Source organism: Rhea pennata, chromosome 1, assembly GCF_028389875.1.
Source record: "Rhea pennata isolate bPtePen1 chromosome 1, bPtePen1.pri, whole genome shotgun sequence".
NCBI lineage: Eukaryota > Metazoa > Chordata > Aves > Rheiformes > Rheidae > Rhea > Rhea pennata.
In genome coordinates this window covers 202241756-202261572 of record NC_084663.1, presented here as the reverse complement: position 1 = coordinate 202261572, position 19817 = coordinate 202241756, and the positions used below count along the sequence as shown (strand labels likewise).

The following is a 19817-nucleotide window of genomic DNA, read 5'->3' as shown; positions in this document are numbered from 1 at the left end:
GCCTGATGTGCTCTGTAGCTGCATGTAAGAATAATTAATAGGAGACCGAGACAGGTAGGAGTTTTTGACTCACTTGAGAGGCCAGTACGAAGGCAGCAGGTGCTGAGCGAATCAAAGGGCACAGCAACTTTGGCACAGCAACCCTAGGAGGGTTTCCATTGCAGGATAGTTGTTATCATCAAATAATAATAATAATAATAATAAAGCTTTCAGTCATCTTGTTATGTGCGTTGTTATTTGAAAGTGTCTGAAATGACACCCTATTTCCTTTAGGATAGACCTTATTTCATTTAGGATAGTAGAATGATCCTTATTGTTGAAGATTTTTCAAATTTAAATGGCATTTTTCCTTAGTCTTGATTTAGGACTTAGCACATGCTATGTATTTATGTACTATGATTTATTCCCAACAGGAAAAAAAAATAGCCTTACATTACCTGAGGATACTGTTGTGCCCCTAAATGATATGAGGATGATGTTGTACCCCCTAATAACTGTACCTTTGAAAGAACACAACATTGGGGAAAGATAGGTGATGCTTTTGGGACAGAGTTTATGGCCAGGCTCCTGTTAATTTCTTATCCTTACTGCGTCTTTTGAGTACTTTTAGCAGATATTGGAATCTTAATTACTTTTTTTTCCCCCTACCTTCCAAAGAGATAGTATAGGTACTTTCTGAAGGATGTAGAGAATTGTTGCGGATTTTCTGGGCTGTATCTAGACGGATAGGATTTTTAAGTCTTGACTGAATTCATTCGTTTTCACATTCATTGGTCATTATTATTCTTAATGAAGAAAAGAAGACTTTTATGTGGTTACGTTGAAGTTCTGTAATTATGAATTTTGTTTGTTGGCACGTGTGTACAATTGTATTCAAGTTACATGGTATGAAGTTTGGCTTACTTCGACATTCTTGAATCAGAAGAGACAGAACACATGAAGCCTTGCTCCTAGTTGAAATGGTGATGAAGTAATTCTGATTTGTTTTTGTTTTTGTTTTTTTTTCTTGAATATTAGATTTATCCATGGCAGTGCAAAAATTCTCACAGTCTTTACAAGATTTCCAGTTTGAGTGCATTGGAGATGCTGAAACTGATGATGAAATAAACATTGGTGAGTACCTGCTGTGCTCTCCTTGCAGTAATGTTTTATGTTGTTTCTTATATATTTGTTAAGGTTATTATAAATGGGCAGTTAACTGTTTCAGCTTTAATGGGGACATATAACAAATACTAAAAACTTCTAATAAGCAAAGACCACACGCAATTTTAAAAATACACAGTGAAATGTTGTGTCTTCATGACTTAGCTCAGTTTGTGGTAGTTTAGAATTCTGTTGAATCAACTGTGAGGCTTCTATTTTTTGAGTTGTAGCCAGTCTTCTTTGTGATGCAAGGTTCCTGTGAAATAACAAAAAACAAAGAAACAAAAACACCTTAAGTAAGATACAGGAAATATTTAAGAGTCTAAAAACAGGAATGTTTTCTTTACAACTTGTGCATTCCTAAGTATATAGTTGTTTGAATTTTGGCCAGTAAAATTCACTGGCTTTTTAATGTTCTGTTTGTGTGCACACTCAGAACTTCTGCATTTCCAGAACGGAACAGCTCAGCATGTCTTCAGCATTGCTCTGGTCTAATATCCTCAAAATATTCTGTCTCCAGCAGGCGTAATCATGAAAGCGTATCCTGAGTATATCTTGCTCTGTTCTGTGGTTATCTGCCTCACAAAATTCAGAAATTTTGCTAGTTTTTATTCTAAAACATTGCCACAAGAGGAAGCAGTTGCGGTGATGCTTTCAGGCAGTAGTACAGCAGTGGGAACGTTTTAGCTCGCTCTTATGAGAGACCTAGATTCTCACCTATCTTCAGATTGAGGATGTCTGATACCATATAGCTCACATGTCTTTCCCAAAATATCTAGGAGTAAGAAAGTGTTTGTTAAACAGTAGTTGCTTCCAGAAATAACTAATTTGACAGTATAGAGAATGTGAAATACGTAGGACTAATATTAAAAAAAAAAAAAAAAAAAAAAAAAAAAAAAAAAAAAAAACCAAACTTCATAATGCAGAGAGGAAACAGGATTTGGGCTTTTCCAAGTTTCTCTCTTGTGTAAATCATTTTAAGTCTCCTCTCCCTTCAGTATTTGCGTGCTTGTGGTTGAATTACTTAATCATTGAACAAAAGGTCTAAGCTGCTTTCTTCCACAGCCAAGGTGGTCATTGCCTAATCCTCATTTTATATACAATGTGGTAGTTAGGAAGCTGTCCTCGGGTATGGCTGGAAATGTTCTGGGTCACTGTCTTCCATTAAGCTTGTTTAGGGGGATGAGGGAGGGCAGGAAAAGAGGAACCAGCCTTTTTCCTCCTTCCAAGCTGCCAGTGATGAGTATAAATCCCTGAGAGATGATGTTTTAGATATGTTCCTATGATGAAAGCTTTATTGGATCTCAGCTTGCCATATTTTACTTCCATGATAAAGGAAGCCATTTGCCTCCTGTTGTACATTAGCTTGCATTTGTAGTTTGAAGATGTACTGGTCTGAAGCCAGATGCTGAAAAGTTAGAGACTATTATGCTGTGTTCTGACACGTGATTCCTTTGTTATTTTTATCCCTAAGTCCTTAAAACTTTCCTCATTTTGTAGGTATGCTTTTTTCCCAAGTTTTTTTCTTTTTTAAAGAAGTATGGATTTTATACTTATGAAAAAGAATTACAAAGATATACAAAGGGGGGGATGAAAACATTGAGCTGTTTCTATTCAGACATAAAACTTCAGGTGTATCAAGCTTGTTGTATTAGCACAAAAGGAAAAAGGATTTAGATTTTTTTTTTTCAATTACTTCAGAATAACAGTTAAAGATTCAATTATGATCAAAAATGGTAGCCAGTTGCCCAACTTACTAGCTGTGACATCCAGTCTAAGCTGGGAAGCATGAGTTATTTTCTCTTTTCAAACTGCAGCTCCTTTGCCAAACTGAAAATGTGTAGCGTTACAGCTATTGCAAAATTGGTGCTTAGTGTCGTGGCAGCACTTAGGAAAGTATACTTGCATAGTAATGATTGTTAAGTAAGACCAGTTGACATAGTGGCATTAATTTAATAGTGTTCTATAGTAAGTATGGGTTTGCTAACTTAAGTGCAAGTCATGTTATTTGAAGTGAAACTTCTTTGTGTGTATTAGCAAACAAATAGGGAACTAAGAGCCAACTGATACCTGGCAGAACTTTAAAAATGCCTTTTGGGAGTTTCTCCTAATGAGCAACAAAGAACCAGAATAAAATAGTTTTTAGATGAGAAGGTACTGATTCTTGGTTCCTTAGTTTTTTTTAATGAAGTCAAATGTTTAATCAGCTAATGATGTTTTTATGCCTTAATGAAATGATTAACTAGAAACGTTAGTGTTTAAAACGTTAGTTAAATGTTTTAAAAACTCTTGGAGAATATGCCAGCCATAACTCTGCTTATATGTAAGAGTTTGTATATTTTTACTAATTGGCGGGTGAAAGGATTAATGTTTAGAAACTGATGCCACTGAAGTAGAACAATTCAAAGCCTTGCAGGACAGTGCCCCTGTACAACTCCTGAACTGTCAGTGTCTTTGAAGGATTTTTTTAAACATTCATTTGCTCAGTTTATTAGTAAGATTACATTTTGGAAATTGTCAACATGATATTTCTAGTTAACATCTGCAGTGGATAGTTAACTTATCTCATACAAGCTGGTTTCTCAAATAGCAGCACATAATGATGCCATTATATATTCGAAAGTTGGTGCAGAAGTATAGTAGGGATATCCTGTCCCAGAGGACAGTGTTTGTATGTGAAATTTTATTCCTCTATAAATTTTAAAACTTTTAAAATGTCCAAATGCATTCTTGTGCAGGGCCATAAAATACTATATTGTAATGTATTGAATGCAGCACTTTTTTGCTATGCTGTATGATTTATTGCTGAATAATTACATATTACAAATGAGTCATATGTGCATATACTCTCTGGCATTCTGCGTATTATTTCTTGTCTGGTAGATTTATCTTTTGCATATTTTATGCATTTAAACTAAATCTACAGTATCTTAAAGTTGCATGTTATTCTTGGATTCGGTCAGTAACTATTTTTTAAAGACATAAGGATTTAAAATTTAAAATGAGGTGATTCAGGACAACCAGGACTTTCATTTTATTTTAACCTAAATATAGAAAAGATAAGACATTTTATTGTTTCAACATTAAACAGGCATATAAAACTATTTAGGAAAAAACAGAGTACATGAAGCTTGACAGCTGATTTATTTCACTTGGAGGTTCAAAGAAGGGATTTCTAGCTTCTAAAGAAACCATTGGATTGTCATGTGCATCAAAGCAGCTTATAAGAGTAAAAGGTAAACTGACAGGAATCAAATCTAAGTCTAACAGAGCTTGAATGATACTGTGTACTTTTATAGGATAAGCCTCAATTTTTGATCTCCTTCTAGAATTTGTCCATATCTTTACATCTCCCACAAGCTAGACAAATGCTCATCATCAAAGACCGCTTTGTATAGATGAATCCTGCGCTCTAGGCCTCCTTCTGCCTTCATCACTTTTTGTAAGACTGTTCCTTTGCCATATCTACGATTGTGCAGCCCAATGGGATGTTTTACCTCAGTTTCCTGTAATACTCTATATTGTACATAAACATCATATATGCATAGAAATTAATACAGTGGTTACATTCTGAAGATGATAAAATATTTCTATTACAAGCTTAGTGTTGGATGCCTATCTATGACCTTCTGAACAAGATTTCTGACAGAATTTCGTCATTGGAGTAAAAGAACAGATAGTATGAAAAAGTGCACTTAAATAACACAAGTTGTTTTACTAAACCTGTTATCAAAGGCAGGAGTTGCTGATTTTTCAGTGTTAAATCCATGTTTCTAGACAGTCTGACCTTAGGAAAAAAATGGTTTTGCTAATACATTTCTTTCTTGCTTTAGTGTACAGTTTCACCTTTTTTCAGGAAAAAAATAGCACCATTCCTAAACAGACTAAAAATAATATGTGAAGTATTATTGGGAAAACACTGTGTGTAGTGCCTCAAGTTTTTCCTGAAATTTGAAATACGTGGTTTTGAGTTTTGCCGGGAATGTTACTTTAAACAAGAAAGAATCGACTTCCATTTTGAGAAGAAAAATTCTGCTAATTTAGAAGATTTATTTTTATATAGACTAGATTTCAAAGTAGAAAAATGATTTTTATATCAAAGGTTGGTGTACATGCATACATATTTACAACAAAATGCTGTGGATGCCTCCTCTTCACATAATTTTGTATATTAATCAATGAAACTTTTCAAATGTTACTTCAAAAAGTTTTAACTTTTTTCAAAATTTAAATTCATTTGTAGGGGTGTTTTCCTTACCTTACCTTAATACTTGGAACTGAGTTGATGATTTCATGAGTGTTTGTTTTGTTTTGTTTTGCTTTTTTAGTTTATTTTGAAGGAAATACCAGAGCTGACAACTAGAAGCACCATCGTTTTTTGCTCTTCTTTCCAACCTGAGTTATAATAATGTCCTTCAATCTAATTTATATTTCCTGCAACCTATGTGTTTTTAGATACTGTCTTTATACAGGTCAGCAGTTCCAATACACAAATCATACAACGTGTGTGGAAAATTATTTTTTTAAAGCTCTGTAAAAAACTCTATATAAAAAGAATTATGATAGCGTTCTTAGTATTTACACAAATTATCTAGTATTTAATTTTCTGAATTATTTGCTTTTTATTTTCTTTTAATCTTCTCCTTCATTACTAATTTTTATGATTTCTTAGATTTTCTTTGCAAATGTTTCTTTTATAGAAGAGATGATCTTTCTAGAATAAAAATGTATATGCCTATTCATGACTGTATAATGCATTCCTGTATTTTTTCCACATTGTTTCAAGTTACGAAAATTTTTCTTCATAGAAACTTTGAGATTTGCTGTGTTCATTTTAAGATCTGATATTTTGTGCACAGGTTGTAACATATTCTGCTTTCTTCCTTAATAAGGAGGCTGATTTTTTTCCTCAAATCAAATACAACATGAATTTTCTAAAATTTTGAACATTAAAGGATTCATACTATAGCCTTTTCAGGTCTGCCGGCAAACTGGGGTTGAGAAACTATGCCTGCCAGTTTTACTAGTTTCTTCATTAAAAAAAATACACACTTAGCAACAATTGTCAGCATTGTCTCCTCCTCTGTTTTGAAATGCATGTGGCAGCATGTGATCTGCAGCGTTACAAAAGCTGTAATAGTGGTAATTGGTATGAGAACATGAGTATCAGCTCCAGTGACATGTGATTCAACTGAGCTGTAAATTTTTTGTGCAGTTGAAAAGTTATGCAGGAAGTGACATCTGTGAAACAACAAATAACACAATGAATGATAGCAGTAAATTAATACAACTCAAAAAGGCATTGTAATAAAGGCTTGATACAAAGGCTGTTTTTAACCTCTTTTCTTCTGTGTGTGTTATCTGGATTGTGGATGATGCAGATGAAATAATATAGTAAATACTACTCAGTACAGATCTGTTGTTATGCTGTCTTGTTTCTCCAACAAGATCTTTTCTGTTTGATTGGTATCAGGAATAGTTGGTGTGCTTTAATATGAATAGTGTAAGACTGTGCACTTCAAAATTAGACGTAACCAAATAAATACTAAAGGCAAATAAATACATTCTAGTTTTTCTTTTTACATCCCCCTACACCAGGATAAAATAAAAGTTTGGCCATTACAGCATTTTACCTTAATATCTGATTTTCATTAGTTTGTGCTGTTTTAGGAAAAAGCACTGAAAGGCAGGTATATTTCTCTGTGTGGTTATTAGTTTTAATTTTTTTTTCTGTAATCAGAAATGGTTTCAGAGTCGTATTATGATGCATGTTTCAAGTAGCATCGTATGTTTGGTTTAGAAATATAATAGGATTATGAAGCTCTGAAAAATCATTATTATTAATTGAGCCACAAGGAATAGGTCAGATATTCTAAAATACTTTATTTTCCCTTGTTGGAACAGAGTTCTGTTCGTGCTGCTAACAGTTGGGGCTCACATGGTCTTTGCTGACTCACATCCGAAGTCATTAATGGGGCAGTAAAATTGATGGTAACTAGCCATCTGTAGGATTGGGAATTCTCCAGGCAATTATGTTGTATATAGCAGCTTAGTTAGAAACTGAACTTACAGAAATCATCTAAAACGTGTTATTATGATGGAGAACCTTTTTCTTTTCCTTTAAGGGAAGAATAGTATTTGTTAGAACTGCTGTGTTCTTAAAAGAGGCTGTCTCGTTTGAGTTGAGCAAGCATGCCAGAAGCTCAGAGTCTTCTCTTCTTCTTTGCTAGTACATCCACATGCCTAATGCTTTCAAGTTTGCTGCAGTGTGCCCTCTTTGAGAGCTTGTTAGAGGATAATGTTCTATCATTCTAAGCAGCAAATAGAGAGATCTGCATTGGGAATTTTGTGTCTAAAACTATGCAAATAAAAGAAAAATTCAGAAGGTTGCCCCACCTCTTGTAAAAATTTAAAGGGTTAATAGACATTAAAAAATGCCAATTTACATTTTTTTAAAATTGAATAGACTATGCACAAAGTAATTAAAATGAAAACTGTAGCAAATATAGGAGCTTTATGTCTTCATAAAGTGTATGAAGGTAAATCTTGACAGATGGACATTTCAATCTCCAGGTTAGAATGTAAACTCTTTTGGAGCCACTCGGAGGCTAATGAGGAATGTAATTGCCAAGCTGGCCAGGATTTCAAGCCACTGTATCTCCGTTTAATTTATTGTGCAGTGGCTTCTTGAATTTTCCTGGGTGTTTCACAATTAATTTTTTAATACCCTAGTCATCTACAGTTTGAATCACATGGATATCTTACAGGTCACCTTATTAACCCATTGGGATTAGCTTGGACAGTCAACTGGGTTCTCTCTGGAGTTAATATTGTACTGTGCATTTTACTGAATTCTCATTTGTAACCAGGTTTCTGAATGGTGCTATCAAATAAGTGTATAAATTTCAGTGGCTCAGATATACTGCTGCCTTATCAGAAACAAGAGAAGAGGAGGATCTTGCCACCACTTTGAGGGTGGAATGGATTCCCCTCCCCCAGTCCAGGGGTGGATTTTGTTAGCATAGGCATCATCCCAATTACTTTTTTTTTTTTTTTTTTTTTTTTCCTGTTTGCCTGAGTGTTTTGACCTTGTGGAGCACATTAGAGAGATATTTACTAAAGGCATTTTTTTCACATGGGTGGGAAAGGATTGATTCCAGAATTAGCAGAGAAGGCTATTTATGATTAACTTTGAATTTACATAGAGACATTGCATACTGTTTTTCCATATTAATTACCTGCCTAGATTTGCCAGCTTTTTGTGTTTTTTTCGGTTGGAAGAATCAGTTTTAAGCTTAACCTTTTAGGTGACCTTCAAAGCAACTTTGCATAAGCCACCTGTGAGAACAGAATAGATTTGTTTGTTGGTCCTATTGGACTATTTTTATCCACAGGAGTTAAACAGTAACATGTTATGGGAGATACTCAGCACATTTAAGATGTGAAATGTCAGAAATATTTTTTAAAAATCTGTTCCTACAATTTTTTTTTTTTTATCTTCATTACATGTTTAAACAAATGCTGCCTTTCTTCAGAACACTGTTGTTTCTTGAAACTAATAAGTGAGGGATCTTATGTTAGTGCTAGCATCCCATAGAGGCTTCAAAACAGCATCTGTACCAGAAGAAAGAGGTTGGTGTTCTGTCGGCCCAGCCTACAGCTCTTGTCTTTGCTTGTAGAAGATCAAAGGAGGCAGACATAGCAGGAAATAAAATAATATTGCAATAGGTCTTTATCTATGCAGGAGGAAAAGATAAAATAAGAAGACAAGGCCTAGGTAATTGATTTATTTTTTTTTCAAAGATACATATCAGAAGGTTGTTAAGATTTGCTTGCTTCTTTCCCTGTTACCGTTAAGTGCTCATTCAAATGGCAGAAATTAGGCAGGAGTGGCTGATGCAGTTACCTCCCTTCCTGTCTCCTCTAGCCTTCTCCTGCAGCAGGAGTACCTGGATGTGAAACAGAGGAGCTGCTGCATTTCACATGCTGGTGTGTTAAAGGAGGCTAAAATTAGTGCCAGTCCGTTCTGATAAACAGCACTGCAAACTGCGGTGTCTCAGGCTGCCATTTGCCTTGGAGCTTGTGTTATTTACAGAAAGAGGTTGATGCAGGTGATTGACAGTGATAGCTTTAGCTGTCTTAGTGCATTCTGCTAAGTAGATTAAATGAGTCAACATTTGATCTGAACAACTGAATAGGCAAATACACCATGCCACTGATAAAGATGAAGCATCTTTTTTTTGTCTGTCATTAATGTGTTAATTATTTGGACTCTTGTAGATGCTTTCTACCTTATCATCCTCATTTTGTGCCTTTAACTTTCTTTCTCCTCCCTCCTCCTCAGCCTACTTATTGTCCAGCTCCAGGAACTAGAGCTAGAGATCCCAGTGGAAGTATCACAGAATGAATGTGAATGCCTGTAGGGAGACAGGTATAGCCTGAGGCCTGGGGAATTTCCTTACGGAGCTGGTTTGAAAATAATTGGTATGGAAGTGCTGCTCTTGCTGCTCATAATGTATTTGTTCTATTATAGGACATAACGCTTTAGAGTTGTCAAGTTAGTACAACTCTTCAGCAATAGGCACTCATTTTCAAACCAGGTGGTGGTTTGATCAACTTAGATATTTATCTTCAGGCTTGAACAAATCAGATCAGCAATTTGTACTTTCTAAAATCAGAACCCTTTCAAAAGTCAAAGTTCAGCTTTTTAAACACAGGATGTCGGTAATCAGTTTGTAGGCCCAAATTCAACAAAGCAGTTGGCAGGCGTACCATTTGTTGAGGTATTTGTTGATATTGTCCATAATTAAAGTGCTTCACCATTCAAGTAATAAATGCAATGAATTTTACAAAATGGAAAAAAAAAGTATTAATGATTCTCAGCTGCAATCTGCAACATGTTACTTTTCTTTTTACTTCCTCTTATTTCAGCACCCACATAGAGCCACCCACAAGTAAGGTTTATACAGCTGGAAAGATAGAAACACTGGCTTCTTCTCCTTATTTGAAGTATAGATGCACCTCTAAAGAATCAGTGATCTGGCAAGCTCCAAATATAGTTGTAATTACTTCTAATTCCAATGTTTGTGGAATGCTAGGGTTGAATATTACTTTTTCCATTTGATATGTTACATGTTGTCCAATGCTGCTGCTTCATAATGTCTTATTATTTATCTGCTCAAAAAAAATTGAGAAAGAAGTAGCAATTGTTTTCTTAATTAAAATTAATGATTTGTGTTTCTAGTCAGTTTATATCACAGTCCTTTCCAGTGAGATTTTGCAGAGGAGGGAGAGGCAAAGGAAAACAGTAGAGGGTTGGAGAAGTCTCTGACTTAACTAGAATCTGTCTTTGGTCTTATCTAGTCCTGAATATCTAGTCCTGTGGTTTTCAAAGCTGTTCTTTTTGTGACAGGCCTTGGTGTCAGCCAGCTCTGGAGAAGTCTGATCTGTTCAAGCCAAAGGTTAATAGTTAATTAAGTAAAGACTACTTCAGATGTGATAGCCTTTTACAGTATACAAACTTAGGCCACTAGTTTCAAAAGGTGCCAAAACGGGCTGGAAGGGTAGTAGCTTAAGCTCTGCCCTCAGTAAAAAAGGTGTTTAAGCCTATATTGATATTCCCAGAACAGCTGGGTCACTTTTGAGTGCTGAAAATTCTGCCCTTAAATGTGTAATGCCTGTGGATCTTGTCAAAACTGCTGATATTTTATGGCAGTGAGATTAAAGTAGAATTATGCATAGAGATTTAAAAGAAAAACAAGCAGGTGGCTTCTCCCCTTCCCAATAAGAAGCTACTGTGGCAGTGGTTGACAAGTGATGATTAACTAGATTAACCCACAGTGGAAATACGTAGTTTCTGTATGTTACTTGAGAATGCCTGACTGTGGTCTGCGGCACTTGTCTGTTGTGGACAGTAGCTGATAAAGGGAAAGTATCTGGCGAAGTCAAATAATTAACAGTGGATTTCTCAGAATCAATATCATACTCCTATGTTTCTCCACTGATCTTTCTACAAATTGTAGTAGAAAATGGTCCATGTTTTTGAAGTAAGATATGCCTCTCTGACTTACAGTTACATCTTTCAGATTAGTGGAGGTGGAAGACTCATCTTCTTGGACTCCCTATATTGCTTAATGGAGAGAGGAGCCTATCATTGCTAACTTAACTGCTGAGATAATTTAAAATCTTTCTGCTCTCACATCAAGATGCCACATTTTGGGAGAGATTCTGTAGACTAGTAGAGGTCTGTATTGGGTTTTTTATACCAAAACTCTACTAGCATTTTAGGTTCAGACGTACTACTTTGGTTGGGGTGAGTTAGTACATTATTAATAGTTCTTGGATTGTTTTCTTGTCCGCCCATCCCTCTCAGACTGTAAACTGTGTGGGCCACAGATAGTATTTTGCTTTGTAAGTTCTGCCATAGGGAGTTGCTATTTTAGGGTGAAGGCTGGGTACATGCAGTGAAAAACAAAAAGTTGTAGAGTGCTATTTGATGCTCATAGTCAAGTCTGTCAAATATAAGGCTCAGTTACTGATTCTTTAGGATTAACTTCAAAATGTATTTTATAAGAAGAATTTGCAAAATAGTAAATAGATAAATCTCCAAATTGATTATTTATTTTCAAAGTATTTACTACTTGTATAGCCAGAATACAATGAGAGGACAGGGTAGATGTATTAGTTGGTTTTTGAATGAAGCATTTATTAATTTATTATAAGTGTGGTGGTACTTGAATTTTTTTTTTTTTGACTAACCTAGTGTAGGATAGACAGCCACTTTGAAAAAAATCTTTAGGAGCTCTAAGAAACATTTTGCCTTTGCTTGATTCGTCTAGAATTTTCTACGTGGGTTTTGTTTGTGAGGTTCAGCATGAATAGGGCATGTCAATTTACTGATATTAGGTGAAGTAGTTGGATTGGTTTAAATTGCATAACACTGCATGACTTAAGGTTATCTCTGAGCATTGTGTTTGACAATGTGACAGTGGATCTAGAACTTCTAGATAACCTGACTTTTCTTTCCTGTGAGTTTACTTAACTCATACGTAAATATATGCAGCATTTTGTAGACTGTTGTTGAAAAGGAGTGGGGTGGAAAGCACGAATATCTTGGCTTGAGACATTTCTTTAACTCCTGCCTAAGGCTTACATTTGGTTGTCTACATATTTGTGATACAATAACTACCTTTTATAGCAAAGAATTCTCAAGTATGATACTGTTTTTAACTGGATTTAGTTACTTAGCTGACAAAGATTTCAGTAAATCCCTGACAATTCTTTGATGGAAAAAGGATTTTTACTTCTAATAGTGACCCTTTGTTTTATGATTTACATATGTTTAGTAAAAGTAAAATCATCATAAAATACTTTGCTGTATTTGCTCATTAAATTGTGCAATAAGCAAATATTTTTGAATTAAAATTTCAGTTGCCTAATACGGCATGTACATGTTTGTCTGTACCTGCAAATATATCTTGCAAAGCTTTGATTAAGCATAGATCTTGATTAGTTGCCTTGTATGGTGTTAGTCAGTACTTTGAGGCACATGTTTATGGTCCCCAAGCAGAAGATTCCATTTTTACTGTCTAACTCACTTGCCTTTTTTGCTCTTTTGTTGCCTTTACATTGTGACAAAACCCAGGAGAGTGGAGAGAGGAAATGCTTATGTCCATTCATGTGGAGCACTCCTTGAAAAAACATGGGCACTGAAAGCCAAAGAACAATGGAGCGTCAAGCAAAGAGAATATTACTAAATTTGTGCTAGTTTGCTTTCTGCTTTTGTCTTCGTGGAGCACCGATTACCTTGCTGCAGCTAGCCATCTCTGTGTGCTAATACCACAGAGAGCCAATATACTCCAAATTATGATGCAGAGGGCCAAATACCACTGCATTTATGCAGGATTTACAGAGCTGCAACTCAAATGAAGTGAGGATAAGCCTGATGTTTTAGTATGTTTATTTTTGGTTATGTGGATTTTAGTAGTGATGCTCTAATCAAATTCTTTGTTTGCCAGTATTTTAGTGGAAGATGTAATCTTCCTTAGAGAACAATGCAGAGCCCTTGAAGCATAATGTCTGGCACAAAAGTTTTCATTCTGTGTTGTTTTTTTTCTTGCTTTCTCATTTGTGCCTTTTTTTTCCCAGAAGATTTAAATTAGGCATTCTTCATCTTTGTGTCTGTGTCTGTCTCTCTTATCATACTTTCTTTTTGATCCTGGTGTATAACGAACTTGTTCAGTGTGTTCTTTTAGGTTAGCACACTTACTTTCAATAGATGAGGAAAATGGTGCAAAAAATATCTTTCTTCAGAATTCAGGGTAGAAATTGCCACCGTAAACTAAATTACTGCTTTAAGTTATGCGCTCTATATTACACTATTATAGCTATAGTTACTATTTAGTTTTGCTATGAGTATGTCTGCATTAATTCAGGATAAACCATCTTTGAAATGGGATGGGTTTTGGGATTTTTAGTTATCAGAGTGCAAAGTTTAAATTCAGGAGATTAAGATTAAACGTTAAGATTAAAATAAACACCATAGTACTAATTCATTAAAAGCATTGGATTAAGACCTCTAGTTTACTTGCAGCACTAATTACAGTGTACATACTAAGAATGCTATTCTATTGAGTCTGAAATTGCTTCACTTTGCCTATTCTAAGTGTGTTTTGATTGCATTAAGAGAAAGCACAGTCCACATATAGTTGCATATATCTTTGTGTGGTTCCCTGTGATGGAATTCTTGCAGGGAATTCGTGGTTATTGGGACTGTAAATTTAAACCATTGTCTGCTGTCAGAATTTGCTGTCAGTCTGAGAGTGGGTGAGAGAATATTTCCATATCGTTTTAAAACCTGTACATTTGAATCTTTGCTTCGGCTGGTATCTTTCACTACCAGAATAAATTTTCATTGTATTACAGGAAGGTCCTCATAGTTGCTGTTTTTGTTCTTATGGAGGCCATGATAAATGTAAACACAGACTAAAGGAATGCATGAAGTCTTTATTACATATCCATAAAATCTGATACCCAGATTAGGGAAGTAAGAGAAACCAAATGGGAGAATAACTAACCTTATCCAGTATTATTTTCTTAACCTAAACAAAACTGAAACTCTTGAAGAGATGAACCTTTACTTTGCTACTATTTTCTGTAACACTTTAAAATTGTAACATGATGTATCTTTTGACACCACTGCTGAGCTAAAAGTTGCTTGTCCGACATGCTGTTGGCTTACAAACTGGAATTTAGATGAATACACAAACAATATTACCTTAAGTCTAAATGAAAGAGAGCATTTATTCTCTTTCTTCTAATATCTTGAGAATAAAGCCAGGAAACAATGACATCGGTAAGGAAACAACAATTTTGAATCCTCCCACCTCCCCTAGTGTTTTCTGTTTTATCCTCTGCTTTCCAGGAAAAATTACTTTAGGAGAACTTTGAGATCTGTACCATATTAAAGTTTGCTGATGATACAAAACTGGGAGGAGTGGCAGATACACCAGAAGGCTGTGCTGCCATTCAGAGAGACCTAGACAGGCTGGAGAGATGGGCAGAAAAGAATCTCCTGAAGTTCAACAAAGGCAAGTGCAGAATCCTGCACCTAGGGAGGAGTAACTCCATGCACTAGGACAGGTTGGAGGCTGACCTGCTGGAGAGCAGAATTGTAGAGAAGGACCTGGGAATGCTGGTGGATGACGTGTTGACCATGAGCCAGCAGTATGCCCTAGTGGTCAAGAAAGCCAACAGTATCCTGGGCTGCATTAGGAAGAGCATTGCCAGCAGGTCAAGGGAGGTAACCCTCCCTCTCTGCTCAGCCCTGGTAAAGCCATATCTCAAGTACTGTGTCCAGTTCTGGGCTCTCCAATGCATGAGAGACATGGAGGTACTAGAGGGAGTCCAGCAGAGGGGTACAAAGATGATGAAGGGACTGGAGCATCTCTCTTATGAGGGGAGGCTGCGAGAGCTGGGCCTGTTTAGCCAGGGGAAGAGAAGATTGAGGCACGGGGATCTTATCAAGATCTTATCAGTATCTGAAGGGAGAGTCTGGAGAGGATGGGTCCAGACTCTTTTCAGTGGTGCCCAGTGATAGGACAAGAGGCAACAGGCACAAACTGAAACAGAGGACAGAGGAAGCTCCATCTGAATATAAGGAAAAACCACTTTACTGTGAGAATGATAGAGCACTGGAACAGGTTTTCCAGAGATGGAGACTCCACAACCTCTCTGGGGACTCGAAAGCTGTCTGGACAGGGTGCTGGGCAATGTGCTTTAGGTGACCTTGCTTGAGCAGGGGAGTTGAACTATCTCTGAACTATCTGAGTTGATCTCCAAAGGTCTCTTCCAACCTCAGCCATTCCATGTGATTCTGTTTCTCCAAAAATCTTACCGTTTAGAAAATGAGGGAAAATGACCTACAGTAGAAATTGTAATGAAATAAATACCTGCTGCCAAAAAAAAAAAAAAAAAAAAAAAAAAAAAGAAAAAGAAAAAAAAAAAAAAAAAAGGAAGATCTTGTAGGTATATATTCTCCTAATACACCTTTTCTGAAAATCTTTAAAAAAAAAAAAAAAAAAGTAGGAATATTTACCACTTGTCTTGTATGACTATTTTTTGAATTATATTACAGCATTATTCAAAGGCCTGATCAGATTGGGATGTGAAATATTTATGAATTGCACAAATTGTTCTTTATTCCAGTGAGTCTGCAGATTCACCAATCCTACAACTTGTTCACTTTGGGCTGAACTGTGTCTGTAATTCCTTTTAAAGCTATAGATACCTCTGTATTTTCAGAACTTTATAGGCTTTACTCAGTAGAAAAAAAAAGGAAGAAAAAGAAATATTAACAATCCTTTTAACAGTCCAGATTATGCCAGTGCAAAAGGAAATCTTTATGTTTTAGATAAGACGTGGATTATATTTCAATATGTAGGCAACATATTCAAAAACAAAGGGGCTTTGGGGCCTTATTTCAAGACATTTCAGTTTTGGACTTACATTTTGGCGTGTTGAAAACTTATTGCAATGATGACATTTTGAAACATCCAGTTTAGCTACCTTCAGAGATGCATTTATCAGAAATTACTGATCTCCTGTAAAAGCCATATGGAATTTGTAGTGTAAAGTATTGAGAAAGCAAGTTAATGTCTCTTTATTACAGGTATTTGTGGTGGCTTGCCAGTGGTAATCAGAAATTTGTGATGTTTTCTGTCCAATCAAGAAAAATGGCTGTTGCTCTGCTTGTCCTACTTTTTTTTTCCCCTGTATTTTCAATTCATCTTAAAGCCACAGAAAGAAGGATGGAAATTTTACTTGATGCTGTGGCTTTTGAAAAGCTGCTTGAAATAGAGTTTGTGGCTGCAAATAATGCTAGTACTTAAAAGCTCTGAAAATGCTTCTGTGAAATAGTAACTATTCAGTCCTATTTACAATATCTTTGCTTTTATTTTAGAATTGGAAAAGCCTATTCTCTCAGCCTTCCTGCCCACTTGCAGATCTTGTATTTAATCTGCTCTATCACTGACCTCCAGTAAAACAAGTGTTAATCCTTAGGAAATTTCCTTAATGGGCCTTAGGTTCATCTTGAATTCTAATTTGGTAATATGTTACTTACTGGGAAAAAGTCCCTTGAATAGAAGTTCATACTCAGGCATAGTAATATGTTACTTGAATTCATCTTGAATTCTAATTTGGTAATATGTTACTTACTGGGAAAAACTCCCTTTAATAGAAGTTCATGCTCAGGCATGAATTCAGAGCTTGTTTTTACTTGTCTGTGCTAGATCTGACCAGTTCTGGGGAGCGTAGATGCACTGGTTGACCTTCCTGCCAAAGTGTCTGAGATACTTTCTCACATAGCCCTGGAAGATGCAAGGAAAAGTCTTAGCCGGATCTCACATTTTTGGTTCCCTGATGAACTGTATTCCTATAACAACATATAGTAAGATATCGTAAGAACAAATAACATATTTATTCCAGGCTGGCATTCACATATCTAAAGATCATGGTGATAGCTGCTTTGAATACTGTAGAAACCTGTTTAGTGCACTTTAGCATATTTAAAAATTGTCTGTACATTTTTTAAAGCTGTGTGTAAGTAAGTATAAGTTAAGCTTTTTTTGTGAATGCAAACAGTTATTTTTGTTCAGGTCTTCCGCAGTAACTTTCCATTTTATTTCTTTTGAATATTACCTTTCAAACCTGGTTTTACATCTTTGAATTCAGCACTGGCCATACAGACATTAAAGCTAGTTCTTGGTTTAATACATGCTTTCCTTTGCTCACTGAATGTAGACAACATCATACCTACTAAATATAACTTTTGATTCTTAGTGCAATGCTGGGCTTATGTAAACTAGCATCTCACAACTAAATGTGACTAAAGTGAGTGGATAAAGTATTAAGAAAGCTGATTAAGGTAACACTTCTTTGTTTTACTAAAAATGGCCCACCAATAATTGCTTCATGGAAAATAGTTAGAGAGCCTTTATATTAAATACATAGAATCACACAGAATCATAGAATCAGTAAGGTTGGAAGGGACCTCTGGAGATCATCTAGTCCAACCTCCCCGCTCAGCAGGGGCACCTAGAGCGTGTTAGACAGGGTTGCATCCAGGTGGACCTTGAGGATCTCCAGAGAAGGAGACTCCACCACCTCTCTGGGCAACCTGTGCCAGGGCTCTGTCACTCTCACAGTGAAAAAATTCCCCCTCACGGTCAGGCGGAACTTTCTGTGCTTCAATTTCTGCCCATTGCCTCTTGTCCTGTCACACCGGACAACTGAAAAGAGTTTGTCCCCATCCCCTTGACGTCCTCCCTTCAGGTACTTGTACACATTGATCAGATCCCCCCTCAGTCTTCTCTTCCTCAGGCTGAAGAAGCCCTGCTCTTGCATGTTATGTTACATATTGTACTCTGTATTACCAATATGTTTTCAGGAATCGTTTCTTATCAGCACATTCCCATGACATTTCCTCTTATAAAATAATTTGACTCTTCCTCCCTCAACCTTTTTGTATTTACAAAGTTCACTTTAATTCCTCTGTGTCTATTCAGATAAAAAATGCATGTTGCAGAATTAATAAGAAAAGGTTGCGGCTTCTGTGTGGAATTTGCGGCCTTCCTGACAGGCGAAAGCAGGCCACACTTAACGCAGATGATTCCAATTTTTAAATCTTTTGGTATTTAGGTGCATGGAGTTTGTGGAATTATTTTCACTATTTTTTTTAAATGGAAAAGCCCCGCAGTGTGAGCTGGCGGGCCACCGCGGCGCGGGAGCTCGCCCGGGGGCTCGTGCCGCCCCACGGCTCGCGGCGGGGGCTGCCACCCCTGGCCCCACGCGCCCCCGCCGCGGCAGCGCCTGTGGGGACACAGCGGGGGAAGGCGGGGAGCGGGTGCGCGGGGGGAAAGAGAGACGGGAAGGGGCCGTCCTGCCCGCCGCTGCTGCCGCTCCCGGCCCGACCACGTTCTCCGGGGGCAGATCCTGGCTTCTACTGGAACCGGACTGACCGGAGGAGGTGTGGGAAGGAGGGAGTAACGTACCGCAGCTTGGGAAGTGCTGCAGCACTCGCCGGTATTGCGGGGTGGCGGGCGATGGTGGAACTTCTCGGGGCAGGTGATGCGGGGCCATCGCGAGGGCGGGAGAGGCAGGGAGGCCGCGGGAGACGTCCTCGTTGCTGAGCGCTCTCGATGTGCTGGAAATGCCGCCTTCGGGACGTCTGGAGCGCGCGATGCGCCCGGGCCCCTCCGCCCTGCACGTGCTGCGGCGGCCCGGGCTGCTCGCGGCGCTGCCGCGGGCGCCGCATGGACGTGGATGGCGGCGTGCAGCGAAGAGCCGAGCTGCAGTTAGTGTTGATGCGGAGACGCCTTTGCGAGGAAGGTTGTTCAAGGATCAGGGAAATTACGTATTTTAGACAGTGCTGCTGAAAAATGTAGATTCTGTCCATGTAGTGAAGCTTCAGCCTTTGTAATTCCTCAAAAATTGAGGGGAAAGGGAAGGGGGAAGATGGAGGCAGCTTTTCTGGCTTAGCTGAGACTACGTACAGGATGTATTATTCCTTTTTTATTTCAATGTATTATACGTTGAGGAGATATTACTATACGTACTCCTAGAATGTATTCCTGTAGTTTCTTTAGTTGACTTGGTTTTATTTATATCCTAAGCAAAAGTTTCAACTTAGAGATTGAAGAGCCTCTAGTGCTGCTTTGAAATTAGGAAGCAGCAGAGGCTTCTCTTACTTTTTTTAGTTCATCCTCACAGTTTCCAGTCATTCTTCTGCCTAGTTTCTACTTCCTGCTGTTCTTAATTTACTATCTTTTTGCTCTTAAGAACATTGAATATAATCTGGCCAGAAAGAATACTTTTTTTTTTTTTTTTGCACTGATACTGCTTTTCCTTGTTTGCTGCCCCACACTCCCCCCACACACGTGCACACACACACATTTGATTTAGAAGCTTCCCTATATGTAGGGGCTGGAGACTAGTTATTTTTGTGCTGAGCTGCTCAGTGGTGTAAAATCTTACTTTTCTTCAAGTTCTGCAATGATAATGTTATGTCCTGAGCATTTGTTGTATTAAAAATGATTGTAATGATGTGCCCAGAAACTTAAAGTCTACCATAAGGATTGATGTGGTGGGAAAAACTTTAACTTCAGTGTGTTCTG

At 37.2% G+C, this 19817-nt stretch overlaps 1 protein-coding gene across 4 annotated transcripts in view; it reads left to right on the top strand.

The window, feature by feature from the left end:
* ARHGAP42 (Rho GTPase activating protein 42) overlaps positions 1-19817 on the top strand; it is a 159943-nt gene that overhangs the window by 33491 nt on the left and 106635 nt on the right. For 3 of the 4 annotated variants that reach the window (XM_062567298.1, XM_062567300.1, XM_062567297.1), the window contains exon 2: positions 1018-1113. The exons of the other annotated variant lie outside the window; for it this stretch is intronic. In XM_062567298.1, the coding sequence (XP_062423282.1) occupies positions 1018-1113 (96 nt within the window). The remainder of the gene's footprint in view (positions 1-1017; positions 1114-19817) is intronic. 4 annotated transcript variants of the gene reach the window in all.